General features: G+C 42.7%; 2 protein-coding genes across 3 annotated transcripts; one reads left to right on the forward strand and one right to left on the reverse strand.

Annotated features, from left to right (window-relative positions):
- The first annotated feature begins 1,102 nt into the window (after positions 1-1,102).
- Positions 1,103-7,022, forward strand: LOC110908984. 2 transcript variants are annotated; one of them, XM_035982650.1, is made up of 5 exons: positions 1,103-1,157; positions 4,649-4,708; positions 5,236-5,314; positions 5,413-5,667; positions 5,753-7,022. In XM_035982650.1, exons 3-5 carry the CDS (start codon positions 5,246-5,248, stop codon positions 6,869-6,871), a joined length of 1,443 nt encoding a protein of 480 aa, XP_035838543.1. In that variant the 5' UTR covers positions 1,103-1,157; positions 4,649-4,708; positions 5,236-5,245; the 3' UTR covers positions 6,872-7,022. The 2 variants fall into 2 exon arrangements, with proteins under 2 accessions (XP_035838543.1, XP_022009681.1); XM_022153989.2 differs by lacking the exon at positions 1,103-1,157 and having other exon boundaries at positions 2,171-4,708.
- A 6,986-nt stretch (positions 7,023-14,008) lies between these two features.
- Positions 14,009-17,556, reverse strand: LOC110908983 (enolase-phosphatase E1). The gene is made up of 7 exons (XM_035983033.1): positions 16,857-17,556; positions 16,620-16,775; positions 16,356-16,487; positions 16,029-16,277; positions 14,858-15,957; positions 14,497-14,787; positions 14,009-14,422 (listed from the first exon to the last, which is right to left on the reverse strand). Exons 1-7 carry the CDS (start codon positions 17,554-17,556, stop codon positions 14,009-14,011), a joined length of 3,042 nt encoding a protein of 1,013 aa, XP_035838926.1.

Here is a 17,556-nt window from a genome sequence, read left to right on the forward strand (position 1 = left end):
TTCTTAAGTAAAAGTAGGTAATTTTAATCCCATATTTACTTAAATATTAAAAAATCAATTATTATTATTATTTTTTTGAACGGCAACTTTCATTACGAAAAACAAGTAGCTAGCAAGGAGCTAGAGCAAAACAACAAACGAATAAAAACATTACAAAGCTACATTACACCACTCCTTCCACTCTAAATGCTTGTTCGAAGAACGATTTTTAATCCAAAGATACCCCAACGCCTTGATGTCTTCTTTGATTCTTGTAATGTTTACTATCTTATTCTTGAAGACATACTCATTCCGCGCCCGCCAAATACACCAGGCAGCAATGAGAACTATCGGTTGAATGCCCTTTCTTCTCTTTTTATCTATCTTCAAATGGCTATGAAGAGTTAAAAGGTCCCGAACCGAAAATACATAAATGCTCGGAATGTTGCACAATTGTATATGATTAATAAAAACCTAATCCTATTTATAAAGAAAACATTAAGATTTTATTTACTCCTGTGTTTGTGTGATTTGTATGAACGATCGATTAAACCCTTGACACAATTAACTTTTGGGACTCAAATATTTTTGTCATTGAACGTAACACCCGGATTTCCCATCTCAACGTTAGCGAAACTGCTATCAATAGTTATCTTAACCGTCATCACATTATAGCATAGTGACATTTTAGGGCTGAGATAAGACTTAGTGAAGATGAATATGATCAAATGGTTTCGCTGGTGGCACGATTATACTCCAGCGGTCCGTCAATAATCCAAATTTACCGTTCAAAAAAATAGTTATCTATGACTGGATTTTTGTTTATTTTATTTTAATTTTAATCCAACAGGTTTAACGATAAGATCATATTAGACAGCAGGATCGTATATCCGATCAAATATTTTCATAACTGAATTTTTGGTGATTAGGGGCTACTCATATCAAAATAAAAAAACCTTAGGGGTGTTGATTTTGAAAATTCAAATTGGAAAGAAATCGTCAAATCGGAGTCACGTTCGTGAGCCCACCGACTTTTTCGGTCTTGATTAGGCTCTATATATATATAATAGACTCATCATTCCAGTTAATTCATTTTAGCGTGAAACACTCAAACCCTAAAGAACTTTCGAAGAAAATACGGTAGCAGCAGCAACCGGCGAGTTTTTATCGTGATCAAGGTTCGTAAACCTCTCTTTTCGGATTCATAATTCATGCATGTATGTTGATCCGTGGGTGATCGTAACACAAATGTGACTAAACGTATTGATTTGTGTGGATCGTTGTTCATGACGATTATGATTTCAATAGTCGGAAATATTGTATTCATGTTATGTTAAAAATGGAACAAGAAGTGAGTTATTTCCGACTATCGAAATCATTATTGTCATATCTTGATGTATATAGGAAACAAAATTTTGTTTTTTGGATTAGGGTTGTCGATATAGAAAGGGGTAAGGAAGAAAGTGTATGATTCATAGTCCGATAAGAAGTAGAAGTTTAACGAGAGTGAAGTTGCTATTTAATTGCATGCTTGAATTTATAAATTGATATATACAAATGGACAATATAGGTGTAAGTTGTGGCTTGTGACTATGGCATGATTCAAAAGAAAAGAAGCTTCATAAAAGTTAAAAGTTACAATAATAGGCTTTAAAAGCACTTTAAACTTTAAATCCCTCTCATATTTTGGTTTTTCAATTCTAGTTTTACTTTAGAAGTACATATCAACATATGCTTGCAAATCTAAATGAATGATATAGGATTCATACTTGTAAATAAGTTCAAGAATGTTTGAGAAGTAGTTTTAAAAACAAGTTACAAAATTTAATTCAAAGCGGTGTTAGAAGGGGTAGCACGGGCTACTCCTTAACCCCGTCTCCGTACTGTTTTCGTAGTGTATGTAAAAACAAATAGAAAAATTCCGATTTTATACAAAGGCTACCCTTAATCCTCAAAAAAATAAATTAGGATGCCTGTAAAATTTTAAGTTAGCTCCGTAACTAATTCAAAGCATTGTAAGCCAGGGTGGGGCATAGTAAGGCTACAATGGATGGAATTGTAGCACTCTCCATATAAACAAAACTTCAATTTTTTAATACTAAAGTTTGCTCTATAATTCATTTAAGTGGTTAAGATAAGTTTATTTACTCGTTATATGTATATGTGTGTTGATTTCCTATCCCAAAATGGGTTTTTTTTTTTTTTTTCCTTGAATCAGGATTTTGAGCATAAAGATTTCACAAATTTTTCTTTTTTTTTTTTTAAAGCATAATACGATCATGGCTTAATTTGTAATACTAATACCTATACAAATAATTCTCATATGTATACCACAATCAGTTTAACTATTAGTATCATTTTATTGATTTCAAGTGTTCTACTTATAAATGTAATTCTAAATCTCAATGTTACATAGAAATTTATGTATCTAATCAATACCTTGTAAGAATCATAGTTTTTAAACTCTACATGGGAATATCAAGGTCTTCAATTTGACATTGTGTGAGTTGAGTTGGAATCTTTGTTCTCAATTGCAATGGTCATAGCCTTCAAAGCTACAATTACTTGCATTTTGTTAATCAACACATCTTGTTAGAAGTTAGCATGATAGTCACATCTTGATAGGGACATAGAACCAATTACTAGTTTGGTCTATGCACAAAAAGTTGATGAACCATGCAAAATCAATCATATCTATCTTTAAAATGAACTTTTTAGTGTATATTTTGTTTTGTTTTGAAAATTTACACCTATGCATCTTGGCATGCTTTGGCTATTCTTTGTCCAGTAACAATTGAACACTTAAAAGTCAATCAAATTTTAATTAGTGTGACCTACTGATCAATTTTATGTCTCGTTGACCAAATCAACTACATGCATCCTTTTGGTCATCTCTAAAACACTTTAAGAATTTTGAGATTATTTTCAACCCAACCCTTTGGTTCAAGTTCCACAAAAAGTGAATTTGATCACTTTGTTTATTATCTTTTATATGTTACAAAAAACACTTATGGATTATACTTTAGCCAAAATCAATAAACACATATTTGTTCAATCTAAATCATTGTTGGTAAATTTTGTTGATCAAATCACCATCCTGCCATTTTAATCAAATTTAGCTAAAATCATAATTTTTGACAAAACTGTAGTTTTGTAATTTAACATTGGATTATACTCCATTTCAATTCAAACGGTGATTTTTCTAGATTTTTTCAATTAGTGATTGATTATAACACAATTTCACAGATTTTTTTTCTATAACCAAATCAGTCAAATTTCAACAAGATTTTCCATATCCAAAATTAGTCAAAATTCACCAAGATCTTATATGTCCAAATTATTTAGTATGTTATAAAATAAAAATCAAACATAACCAACAAGTTCTAATCATGATGTAGATGTTATTTAGATGCCTTAAATATGATTATCTTTTTAGTACATGTGTTAAAAAAACCCATTAATATCTCTAGAAATGGTAAAGGGATATAGAGCTTAAGAAATTATTTTTCTTGTTGACTCCAATCACTTGAATATTGCTGTATTAGTTTATCTTATGTGAGTACCGGCCTTCTTTACGAAGTTATCAAGAGTTGAATATTTAAGCCTAGTAAGTCCATTTATTTGACTTTTAATTTGACATTAGGGACATTTTGGTCCAGCTAATTACAATTATCGGATAAAATCATACCAACACAATTTAAATAAAAGTTTATGATGTTTTCATTATGATACATAAATATTTTTGTGTGTTATAAATGTAAGATGTCAAATGGGACATGGGCATTGATGGTTTGGTTTGAAAACCATCAAAACTCTTCTATCAATCGGGGTTCTCACTCTTTTTTTTTTCTTGAAAAGATTTTGGTTGGTCTAGCAACTTTCAAACCGTACCAAACGGTTTGTTTTATGGATTACATACTTGAAATTTGTCGAAAAGAAACACACCAAACTATATGATTTTGTGCCATGTAACTTCTTATATTGCATTTTAGCCTTTTAACTTTTGTAAGTCGTTTCATAATTCATACACAATTACACTCAACTAGATTTTGCTTAACAAGATGATACATGTCTTTGATAATAAGCCTTTATCGTGAAATTCAAAGGTAAGTTTGGTTTTAGTTTACAATGGTTAAAACTGTTATGAACGGTTTAGCTCATGGTTTACATTAGAAACCATCAAAACCAGACCATAAACATCCGTAGTGGAGGCGATAGAAGGAACAATACTTGTAAAAGGTAATACTTATAAATATTACACATTTTTAGATAAGCATTAAATTTTCAACCACCATTTCCAAAATGATTATTGCACATCATCTTTAAAAAAAACACATGTTACTCAAGATCATAATAAAATGTTACTATAACTTCAATTCCCTTTTATTCTTTTAATTAATTAATTAATTAATTAATTTCTGTGAGTAACTTAGCGTGAAGACCACTCCAAAAACTAAAAATGAATAATCTTTTTTTTTTGTTTTTTATATATATAAAAAGATAGATAGATACATGTCAGTGTGTAACTGGTGTTGACCTTGACCATAATAATAGAAAACTCGGAGTAATTGTTACTACTTTTCCTCGTTACATGCAATGAAGAGTTTCGGAAGGTACAAAGCAAATTCTGCACATATATAAACCCTATTTTCCCTTTGTAATCTTGCAGTTTAACTCATTCACAACTTTAATCATCAAGATTTCACCCATCATTTCCACTTTTCCTCAAGTAAGTTCTTCACCCCCATTATTCTTGCATGATCACTCTGTTTTCTTCATCAATTTTGCCATTTCTTGTTAACTTGTACGGAATTTTACATAATTGTTCGTTTGTACGCGTGAATTTGATGTGTTTTGGTTTCGATTGTGATGAAATTAGATAGTTAGATCATCTGTTTCGAGTTTATTGTTGATCTTTTTTGATTTTGTAGTTTGATCGTTGTGTAAAAACCCTAATTTAAAAGTCATCTGTTGTAATTAATAAACTGTTGTTTGATTATCATTATAACTATTATTATTATAAGACTCATTCAAGATATCTACGTGGTATACAGCTTTTGATGAGAATTGGTTTTAAATTTTTTAATTTTTTAATTCAATTATTGCTCTGAATCTTTACTTTTTTTATTTTTTTACCTTTTGGGGTTGATTGTGAATGTATGGATGTATAATTAAGAGCCTGTAGTCATATTAGTTCTTAATTAGTTTGTTATACACTTATACTAGTAGTACTGTATTATTATCTTGAAACACTAGGTTTAACGCGATGGAGCCAAAAGAAGAGGCGCCTAGTGATGATGGATCTTACGAGATGGTGAACGAAGATCCGAACATGGTATAGTTTTGTTGACACAGTTCATTCTTTTCAAGATCATTTTGATTATGTTTGTCTTGTTTGTGTGATTTATTTAACAAATATTTATTTAATTTCAGGAGCTATCCGATGAGAGCTCTTATGAGTTGCTTTGTTCTGAAGTGTCTGAATCGCTTGTTTTGACCGACGATGAGGGTTTTTACAACTTTAACGTTTCTGATGAAGAAGTGAAACCTTTTTCATCTGAATCGGCAAAGGATGACGTCGAAATCAAAGGTGACAGTGATTCTGATCCTTCAGAAGAAGACATGGGTCTCGATAGGGAAACCAATCCAGATTTAGAACTGCAACCGGTTCCTGATAAGGTCAATAAGGTAGTCGTTTATCCCCTGCTTTTCATATCATTTAAGTTTATCGTTTTTTTTTTCTAATATTAATTATGAAGTAAATTAATTACAGGGTAAAAAGCGCGACTTAATGACCATGCTTTACGGGAGGTCGAATTACGATTTGTTTGATTTCCCTGAACATCTCAAATTAAAAGTCGACATAAAAGAAGTGGCGAAGAATCACATCATCCGTTACCTTCCTGCAAAATCGTTATTCAAATGTCGACAGGTCTCCAAAGAATGGAACAATTGGATATCCTGCCCCTTTTTCGCGCACACGCAGAGTCAATACTTCAGAAAAACCTCTGGTTTCTTTCAAAATTCAAAGTATACAGCCACTCGTTTCATCTCACTCGATGATTCTGCTTACGGGGTTCCATACCCTTCTCTAGCTTTCCTTCCAAAGCTCGTTTCCGTCAAAAGCTCCTGCAACGGGCTGCTTCTATGCCAAGCTTTAGATGAGGAAGACATGTTTTACGTTTGTAACCCCGCAAATAAGCAGTGGACCAATCTCCCTGCTTCTGGTACTTTCCATGGAGTTGACCCGAAGTTCGTGCTGGCTTTTGAACCTTCTTCTCTTGACTTTGAACCGCATTATCAAGTTATATGTCTGTTCTCTCTTCCTGATAATGAGGTACCCGTTGTGTACTTTGACATATATGATTCACACACAACATTCTGGAGCGTATCCAGTGAGATGTGCACGGATTTTGATGCGTCAGACGTAACAACTGACGCCATTTTTGTCAATGGGGTTGCTTACTGGGAGACTAAAGGTGGCGGGTTATTAGCGTTTGATTGGAAGAATGGGTTCTACAGTGTTCAAAAGGTTCCGTTTTGTGAAGGTGGCGCGTTGACCAATATCCGTGGAGAAGTGTGCTATGTCAGTGGAAAATATGATCATGCTACGAGATCATGCGTGTTGGATGTTTATGGTGATGGTGTGATGATGTTGAAAAACACCATTAGGATTCCTGTTGATGATGTGGAAGACGGTGAGTTTGTTGATTGTACGGTTTTGGCTAACTCGTGTGATGACGTTGTAGCGTTGGTGGTGAAGGTTTCTCAACTGCATAAGTGCCTTTATGTGTATCATGTGAAGGATGAGAGGGTTCAAGGACCGGTGTTTTTCAGTCACTGTGAGAAGTTGTTTCCTTATGTTAACAGCCTCGTTTCTTTATCGGGTTAGTTATCGTCATCATCAACATGGTCGTCGTCGTCGTCGTCATCAACTTAACAATGTTTTTTTCTTGTAAGTGGTGGTTTGGGTACATATATTACTACTGAACTTCTATGGGATGTTTGATGTTTTTCGCTTGACATGTGGATTTGTTCTTTAATGTTGGCTGTTTCATATTGAAGGGGTATGGTCCCAAAAAGTCGCGCAAACCTCATAACAGGTTGCACGTGAGACCATACTCCTTAGCATAACAACTTGATAATAACAACCTCGCGCAGCTCACATCACATTGTGACTTACCCCCGCGCGAGGAAGAGCACATAATAAACTCAGATAGCAACACTTAGTATAAAAACAATGGTATAAGTGAGCACACTAACCCCGCGCGGGTTAGTTGCCACCAAACAAAATCCTCTCCATAGGAAGACGCGCTGTTACCTACAGAGGTACACAGGGTACAAGTGGCAGTAAAAAGAGCCAATGAGCGTCCAGCAGGCTCTGTTCAATCGTGCGCCACGATCTTCTGACGATAAGTACACAAGGACGCCTACATGGCACCAATCAAGAGACGGGGACAACTGTCCCACGATCTCCACTTGTCTGCTGATGACAGAAGGGACAACAAGGCCGACAACAATGACACGTGGCTCCAATCAAGGTGCGCCAGCACCGACGAGCATCTAGAAGCCACTAAGCAGTCGAGGCCAGCGAGGCAAAGAGTATATTCGTTGTTGTCCGTTTCTGGCCCAAGGCCCATCAGCCCACAACCTCTTACACCTCTCCGGCTATAAATAGAGACCTTCATTCCTCAGGTGACTTATTCGATTCTCTCGGCTCTTACTCTTAACTACTTAATTACTCTCAAAGCAATCGCTTATTCTCACGCCGGAGCCCGGTTAAGAGGGAAACCCCCACATTCCCCTCTTAACGAGTAACGGTGTTCTGTTTTGCAGGTTGATTAACCAGTCGGAGCTCAAATACCTCAAAGAAGATTAACCACTATGATAGGAACATAAACCCCTCTAATTAATACCTTAATTAGAACCCGTGTTTCTTCATTGGCGCCCACCGATTTTTTCTATAACCACCCTCATCTTCTTTATTTGAGCCTGTGACATCTTTTCATCCTTCGACTATGACCGGTCAAGGAATCTTTCCAGAGTTCGGCTTCGGAGCCAACTCCAACACGGCCTTGGGTGAAGGAGTCCAAAACCTCCAAGCCCAAATCGAAGAGATAGGTGAAGTTGAGATCACCAACACGGGGGGTCAGCGCGGGAGCGTTACCCGTATCACACAAATGGCCACCCCAGGTAACAACGGCGAAGGACCGTCCAACCCGGTGCCACCTCAAAATGTATCTGCATTACTTGGCTTACCAGAGGGCGAAACCCCAGCCTCGTGGTATGCCAAGAACATCGCCACTATCAATGCAGCATACCAATCGCTCATCGCGCAGCAAGCAGTGTTGACGGCAGAACCGTCCTTGGTCACTCCTCCTAGTCAGGGGGTGCGCCAAATGCCACCACCAGCCAATCTTCAAGGCAGAACCAACAGGCCTCCCCCTACAAGGCGTGTAAGCGTACAAGACACGCGCGATACAAGAGGGGAAACGGATAGTCACTATGAATATCCGTCGAACCTTCAACGAGGCCCTGTTCACAGCCGGCTCACGCCGCGCAACATGAACAATGAATGGGAAGAAACCGACCCATATGATCCTACATGGGAAGGTGATGAAGAGTCGTCAGTCTTCAATCGTTTACCAAAAAACCACGAGTACTATAAGCCAAGACAACACATTGGCTATACAGAAGAGGCTGAAAGAGATTTCCGCCTGGCTTACAGGCCAGCGGAAGCTGCGGAACACTCCAAGTTTATCCCGAAAATCGCACTCGCACCACTCTCACGAGAGAAGCTACCCCCAACCGTTGGGAAATTCAATGGGTTGACTGACCCAGACGACCACGTCAGAACATTCACGAGTGTGGGCTGCATGGGAGGGTGGAACATGCCCATGTGGTGCCACCTGTTCATTCAAACGCTGACCGGAGCGGCTCGCGCCTGGTTTGACAGCCTTCCGCCCGGAAAAATTAAGTCATGGACAGACTTCAAGACACAATTCTTAAGCTATTTTAGCCAACAACGTCGCTATCAGCGTGATACGGCGGAAGTAGAAGACATATGGCGAAGGGATGGTGAAGGTCTGGAGGACTTCATCACGCGTTTCAACAAAGAATGTTTAGAGATTGGCGGCGTCAGTGAGCAACTCATGCGCTGCCACTTCAAGAAGGCTATACGCTGTGATAGCCTCATTAGAACCATCACAGGCAAAGATGGGATGCCAAAAGAGTGGGATAAACTGATGGAAGCAGCAAAGATCGTCGCGCAAACCGAGGAGTCCCTTGCTGGTGGAAAGGGTTATTACTCCGAAGATCGATTTTCAAGAGCAAACGAGAGGCCGCGCGACAACAACAACAACAAGCGCAACAAGTACAAGAGTCATGACTGGAAGTCTGAGAGACCCAGAGGCCGTGACGACAGGCCACGTTACAGAGAAGATGCGCGAGATACGATTGACCGAATCGGTTACAAGAAAGCAATCAGAGACGACAACCGTGACAAACACTGGACTCCGCTCACAAAAACTCCAAAGGAGGTATTAATGACGGAGAATGTCGATTTCAAGGCGCCAAGGCCAATGACAAACAAGAAAGGGCAAGACCCTAACTTGTACTGCGATTTTCACAAAGACTCGGGGCATTTAACCGATGACTGCTACAGTTTGCGCCAGGAAATCGAAAGAGCGCTCAAAAGCGGCAAGCTAAGCCATTTAGTGAAGAATGTGCGCAAGGACACCCGTCAGCTCCAGCGTCACGATGAAGGCAGCCACAAAAAAGTGAGACGGCTAGAGACTCACATGGTCAACGGACCAAGATACACCGCGAGAGAAAAAGGCAAACGGCCCTACGAGCCTTCTTGGCAAGAACAGCAAGTCATATTCCCAGTAGTGCGCGGCGGTCCTCGCGCTACACGACCCGTCGTCATTACTGGTATAATTGGTCACTATGAAACAGAGTACATCTTCATCGACCCAGGAAGCACAGCCGACATCATCTACGAACAATGTTTCAATCAATTCGATGAAGAAGACAAAGCGAGACTCGAGCCAGTCGATTATCCTTTGTCCGGCTTTTGCAATGAAATGGTCTTCCCTCTCGGCCAAATCAGTTTCCCTGTCACGCTCTCTGACGGGAAACATTCAAGAACAACAAATGTGAACTTTATGGTAATGCCAGTGAAATCAAGGCATGATGTGCTTCTTGGAAGGGAAACACAAGGCGAACTAAACATGGTGACTTCAACACCTCATTCTGCCATAGGTTTTCCTACCAAGACAGGCGTCGCAATCATATACGCCAAGAAAGAAGTGATGTCAACTGAAGAGCTGCGCCCAACAAAAGCGGCGAAGGTCTCTACGACCGAGCCAGAAAAATGGGTCTTAAACCGCAAGTACCCAGAGCAGACAGTGACAATTGGCCACGCCATTTCGTCAGACATCAGAAAACATTTAAAGCAACTGCTGTTCCGCAACATGGATATATTTGCCTGGACCCCGTCAGACATGACCGGCGTCCCGCGCAACATAACTGAGCATTGCTTAAACACGTACCCTTCTGTAGAACCAAAAGTCCAGCGAAGGCGCAGCCTAGGCGCGGATAAGACAAAAGCGATGAATGAGCAAGTATGTGAGTTGCTCAAGGCTGGAATCCTGAGAGAGGTAAGATACCAAAGCTGGGTCGCGAACCCTGTGATGGTAGAAAAATCAAATGGCGGATGGCGCATGTGCGTTGATTACACTGATCTCAACAAGGCGTGCCCAAAGGATTGCTATTCCTTGCCTGAGATCGATAAAAAAATTGATTCTCTCGCGCCATACCGATGGAAGTGCTTTCTGGATTGCTATAAAGGATACCATCAAGTGCAGATGAAGCTAGAAGATGAAGACAAGACAGCCTTCAGGACTGATCTTGGAATATTCTGCTACACCAAAATGCCTTTTGGTTTAAAGAATGCAGGCGCGACCTATCAACGCTTGATGGACAAAACCTTCGCAGGTGACATCGGAAAGCACATTGAGGTTTACATCGATGATCTAGTGGTGAAAAGTCCCGAAGAGGACCAAATGTTAAAAGACATCGAAAAAACGTTCAACTCATTGCGCAGCGTAAATATGAAACTAAACCCAGCCAAGTGTTCCTTTGGCATGGAAGAAGGGAAGTTTCTGGGCTTCATTGTCACAAACGGCGGTTTCAAGGTGAACCCAGAGAAGGTACAAGCTATAGAACGAATGCCCTCGCCAAGGAACATCAAGGAAATGCAACGACTAGCCGGCCGGCTGGCCGCGCTAAATCGATTTCTTTCCAATCACGCCGCAAAGTCGTATCCCTTCATTAGCACGTTGCGCAACTGTTTGAAGAAGCAAGAGTTCAAATGGACCCCGGAAGCCGAAACAGCTTTTCAACAAATGAAAGCGTGTCTGATCGAACTCCCTACGCTGACGGCACCGTTTGAAAAAGAGCCCCTTGTGCTGTACTTGTCCTCCTCGGATAAGGCAGTAGGGTCAGTATTGTTGGTAGACAGGAACGGCGTGCAAACCCCGATCTATTACGTCAGCAGGATACTCACAGACCCAGAAACAAGATATTCCACAATGGAAAAGCTGGTTCTTGCGCTACTACATGCCTCCCGAAGATTGCGCCGATACTTCACAGGCCATGTGATAACTGTGCTTACCAATTTCCACATTGGCACTATACTTCAGAAGCCTGAGACATCAGGCAGATTGGCAAAATGGGCCATTGAACTGGGCGGCCATAACATCTTGTATAGGCCGCGCCCAGCCATTAAGGGGCAGGTCCTCGCCGACTTCATCACAGAAGTGCCGGCTGATAAAATCAAGGAGTGTGAGATGGTAGAGACGCCCAAGGAAAACACAGCAGAGGAGATTTGGATGCTTTACACTGACGGGGCATCAAATGAAGATGGCGCGGGAGCAGGTTTACGTCTAGTGAGCCCAGAAAAGCACGAGTTTACTTACGCCATTAAGCTCGACTTCAAGAACACCAACAATGAAGCTGAATATGAGGCTTTTCTGGCAGGCTTACGCCTCGCCATCAAGATGGGAGCAAAAAACTTGCGCGCACATGTGGATTCACTCCTGATAGCCAGTCAAGTAAATGGCATATACGACGCGAAGGGTGAAGTCATGGCTTTATATCTGGAACAAGCGAAAGAATTGCTCCAACAATTCAAAACCCACGAAGTCATACATATCAATCGCTCAGAAAACAAGCCCGCAGATGCCCTGAGCAAGCTCGCCTCGACCTCCTTTCAACATCTAGCCAAGGATGTAAGGATAGAGGTACTCAAAAACCCATCGGTTTTACTGCGCCAAGTTAACGTAATCGAAACAGGGCAGACATCATGGATGACCCCTATCATCCAATACTTGGGAGAGGGGGTGCTTCCTGAGAACAAAGCGGAAGCAAGAAAGATCCAAAACAAAGCCCTACAGTACGAAATGCACAACGGTATCTTGTACCGAAAATCCTTCTTGGGACCACTACTGCGCTGTGTGGACCCCCAGGACGCGAATTATTTGATAAGGGAAATCCACGAAGGGATTTGCGGCATCCACTCCGGACCAAGGATGGTCGTCGCGAAGATCATGAGCGCCGGTTACTACTGGCCGGGTATGCATGTTGACGCAATGAAGGAGATCCGCAAGTGTGACTCTTGCCAGAGGCACGCTCCAAAAACGTTGCGGCCTAAAAATGATCTTATCCCCGTGTCCACCGCATGGCCCTTTCAACAATGGGGAATTGACATGGTAGGACCCTTCCCGGATGCCCCCGGCGCCGTAAAGTTCATCATAGTAGCTGTCGACTACTTCACGAAATGGGTAGAAGCCAAAGCCCTTGCATCCACCACAGCCATGATTGTGCGCAAGTTCATATGGGAACACATCATATGCAGATTCGGCCTCCCGCTCAAGATCGTGACAGACAACGGCACCAACTTCGCGTCAGACGATCTTAAGAACTGGATGAAGGAGATGAACATTGAGCACACTTTCACCTCCGTTGCGCACCCACAAGGCAACGGACAAGTGGAAAGTGTGAACAAAAGCATCGTCGAAGGGATAAAGGCCAGATTAGGAACAAGGCGGCGCGGATGGGTCGATGAGCTCCCAAGCATTTTATGGGCTCATCGGACCATGCCAAAGACAAGTACCGGCGAAACCCCTTTCAGCCTAGTCTATGGCTCAGAGGCGGTAATCCCGGCAGAGATTGGCTTGCCCTCGCCGCGAATGACCACGGTCAACACGGTTGACAATGAAGCAGAAAGGCGTCTAGACTTAGACTTATTAGAAGAACGGCGTGAAATCGCAAAAATCAGAGAGGCCAAATACAAAACCCAGCTGGAAAGGTACTACAACACAAGGGTTCGCATTTGTACCTTCAATCCAGGGGAGTACGTCTTTCGCGACAACGAAGCGTCAAATGCGGAACGCCCAGGGAAATTGGCACCTAAATGGGAAGGCCCATATCTGATTCATGAGGTCCTAGGCAAAGGGGCCTACAAATTGCGCACCTTAGATGGCCACATCTTACCAAGAACTTGGAATGCGCAACAATTGCGCAAATGCTATATGTAACCTTTTCGGCCTCGCGCCATTTTTCAATTTCGCCACGCCGGCTACGAGCCATTGGCATATATGTATGAAGGCCTAAGAGCCAACTTCTGATTTGAATGAAAACATACGACATGTTCTATTACATTGTTTTTTCGTTACAAATGCATGTTAAACTTCTGATTAGCGCGAAAACACTCCAGCATTTTGAGATGGTTCAAAACCACCTCCAAGGTCCTCCGCAAACAAAGCGCGAGACCGGGTGGCCACCTTATGCTTAGAAAACGCTTCCATTTATTCGAGCTAATTTAACCTAAGTTTTTACAGCAATGCAATAATTGCAACAGAAAAAACGAAGACATTTCATTGTCATTATAACTGCGCAAAAGCGCATCACTTACAATCAAGTCAGAAACAAAGGCAAACGCCTATCAACAAACTAACAACCTACTCTATTTGTCTTCGTTCTTCTCACCATCATCATCTTCGTTCCCCTCACCATCGTCGCCATCGTCATCACCTCCGCCATCATCACCAGCTGCTTCCTCATCAGATGATTCAACAGTAATCGGTGGATCAAGGATCGCCTTGAGGCGCTGACACCAATCATCCTTTTTTAAGGCACTAACAACCAAGTCCATGATGGGCAAGGAGAGGTTGTCATATGAGTTCTCAGCACTGGCCAGCGCAGCATCAGCTTGTTCCGTCACTGAGCAATGACTTGTATCGAATTCTTGTCCCAGCATTCGCTCAACGTGATCAGCACACTCCAGGTAACCTCCTCGATGACCAACTGCACGCGCCGCATCCGTAAGAGCAGCAACAGCGCGATCTAGCTCGCCGGCGTTCAAGATGGAATTGGCAACCTTCATCAAAAGAGAAGCATTAAGAATAAACTCTTCAACATGTTAAAGAAAAAGGTAAGGCAAAAAGGACTTACCAGCACTATTCCCCGAGTGCGCATCCATTCTGCTTCAGAAACAAGCGTGTCCACAATGCCTTGGGCCTCAGAATAATTTGTCTGAGCCACGTTAAGCGCCGCAGTGCTGACAGCACGCGCCTCCTCAGCATCGATGGCCTTGACCTTCTCTGCCTCAAGGTCGATCTCCAGGGACTCACATCTGTCGATTTGTTCATCCAAGCGACGTTTGAGCTCCGCAATCTCAACGTCCTTGGCCTGGAGATCTTTGTCCTTGGTGGACAGCTGAACCTTAGCTTCAGACAACTCAACCTGGAAGTTGGCAAATGACTTAGAAATTTTATAAACAACAAAGGAGAAAACGAAAGGAAAATCAACTAACCTCCATCTGTTGTTTAGCGGCTGTCTCAACCTGCGCTTCCTCCACCTTCGATGTCAGCTCCGCTATCTTAGCCTCAAGACCAACAATTTTTTGTCGAGCCGCATAGGCGCGCTCGTTGTCCTGGGCACAGATGCGCTTGAACTCGGCCTTCTCCTTGGCCAGTTGCTCTTCCACATTATGAAGTTTCTTTTGCAGGCCCTCGCGACCCCACTCTTCAGCTTTCCTATCAGCCTCAAACTTGGCTTTCTCCTCATCAAATGTGGCCTTAGCCTTCTCAAATTCACCAACACGTTTTAGCACACGTTCTCGGTAAGCCTCCCAGTCGGCGCGCTCTCTGACCATTGTTCGCCATTCACGAACTATCTGGTGGTTAGCAGATCGAGCGTTGGCCTCGGCAAGAATGTAAGTGCGGTACAACATTTCATGCGGCTTCGCCTTTTGACGGTTAACTTCGCCAGGAGTGAATTGGTTCAAGTACCAATCGCGAGAAGGACCAAATTCAACAAACGTATCCTTCTGCCTTAAGCTCCAAGGGGCTTGATGAGGAGCATCACCACGTTCCTCTTCAGTATAAGTTTTATAATATATATCCCCGACGGTATCCTTCGCACCTATCACATTGGGGTTATAGCCCCCAGCTCCTCCAGAGCTTGCACCACTAGACACATAGCGCCCTAACCCCTTAGAAGTAACAATCGGCGCAGCGGGGGGAGGTTTTGGGACACCAGACTGCCCTTGAACAGAAGACTGATCGGCAGCTCTTTCTTTCCTCGCCTCTTCCGCCTTCCTCTGCCTATCCGCCTCCTCCCTCAGCTTTCTCTCCTCTTCCGTTTTTCTCTTCCTCTCCGCCTCCAGCTTTCTCTCCTCCTCCTCCTTCCTCTTTTTCTCTTCCTCTTCTTTGCGCTTTAGCTCTTCAGCCTTCTTCTGCGCAGCAATCCTACTCTCTTCTTTCCTCCGATCCTCTTCTGCCTTTTGCTGCGCTTCAGCAGTTTTCGCAGCATCACGCGCAGCAGAATCGGAAGGTTCAGTGGCAACCTTAGGTCTTTTCGTGCTGGGTTCAACAAACTTAACCCCCTTTTCAGGGGTCTTCTTCTTGATCTCTACAAGAATAAAGCAAACGCACTTGAGCAAAAAAGAGGTTAAATTATAAAGAAGGGAGATAAGAGCATACCAGGAGAAAACTGGTATAACGAGCGCAACTTGCTCTTCTTCCCAACAACGGGAATAACAACTGAAACAGGCGCAGAGGCCATACCAGTTGTCGCCTCGCTTCTACCCCTCTTTCTTCCAATCAACGGGGCAGTCTCTTCTTCCTCTTCTTCTTCATCCTCAGGATGAGATGGAGTTGCGTCAGCATCCGGGTTACGAGAACCCGCGCTCCCAGAGCCTTTTGACCCACCAGCGCCAGTCTTTCCCATAGCTGCATATGATAAACCTTCATAAGAGTCACTGATTATCACGTAATCGTCTAAGTCACGTTGCCGGAGGCGAAGCGTACCTTTGACAGCAGCAGTAGTTGCGCGACTGGCGCCAGGACCCTTGCTGGTCACTTCAACATCCGCCTTCTTTTTCTTCTTCGAAGGTTTCTTCTTCTTCTCCTCTGGGTCAACCCCCAGATCGCGCAACACACCTGCAAAGATTTTAGGCAACGAACTTAACTGGCCATTCGAAGACCCTACTGACTCCTCGCTGGAAAGATAGAAAGTCTCTTTCCCAGCAGAAGTCACAGAGCGCAATGGACGAGGTTTAGGATAGTGCGCACCTTCAGTTGCATCCGGCGGCGAGGCGAAGGCGTCAGCAGCAGGAAGCATGAAGTTCCCCTTTATCTGGTCATACCAGCCTTCCTCATCATCGCGCAGAGGGCGAACGCCCATGGAGCCACCAAAGGCTGGGAAGGCAGCCTGATAGAGTTGCGTCTCTACACAACAAAAACAAAGTATAAGAAACCAGTTAAGTGAATGTACTCGGAAACAAAACAAAAAGGGGGAAAGTATCTAACCTTGATCCCCGATCTTCAAGACCGGGAGTTCCCTGCTACTAGGTGACCACTGGTCACTCATCTTGGCAGCAACCAGAACATTCTCCCCAAATACCCGGTTAGGGGTTGCGGTAAGCCGCTGATACCACTGAGCAGACTTCGGTATAGGAAGGTCCTCCTTTGGTATAACCTCGGTCCATTCCCTAAACGGCATAGCTATTGGCAAGACTTCCTCCCGGATGAAGAAGAACTTGGGTTTCCAGTCATGGAAACTCTTGGGAGGATTCAACAAAATCTTCTTAGCCGTACCACGGCTAGCAAAAGAAAAGAACCCCATTGTTCTTTGCAGTTGATAGAAGACACGAAACTTATTCACCGTCGGCTCAATGCCGTGGGATTGACACAAGAACTCAAAGTGCCTCACCCTCACCATCCCAGGTGGGCTTAACTGTGAGATATGAAACTTGTAGTAGGACAAGATGCTACCAAAGAAGTTAGTCGCCGGCAGCCGGAAGTTTCCTTGAAGGAAGAAGTCTTCGAACAAAGTAATGTAACCGGGAGGGGCATCAGCCGCGGTCTGACCCTGAGCAGGGTACCGGGCATCCCACTCCGGCGGAAACCTAAAACTTCGAACGATCTGTTCGAACAGACCTAAGTCCCATCTAAGGACTGGAACCGGTCCTTCCTCACTAGCAGCAACCTCTTGATGCTCTTCACTCAT

The sequence above is a fragment of the Helianthus annuus genome, chromosome 14, assembly GCF_002127325.2.
Source record: "Helianthus annuus cultivar XRQ/B chromosome 14, HanXRQr2.0-SUNRISE, whole genome shotgun sequence".
Classification (NCBI taxonomy): domain Eukaryota; kingdom Viridiplantae; phylum Streptophyta; class Magnoliopsida; order Asterales; family Asteraceae; genus Helianthus; species Helianthus annuus.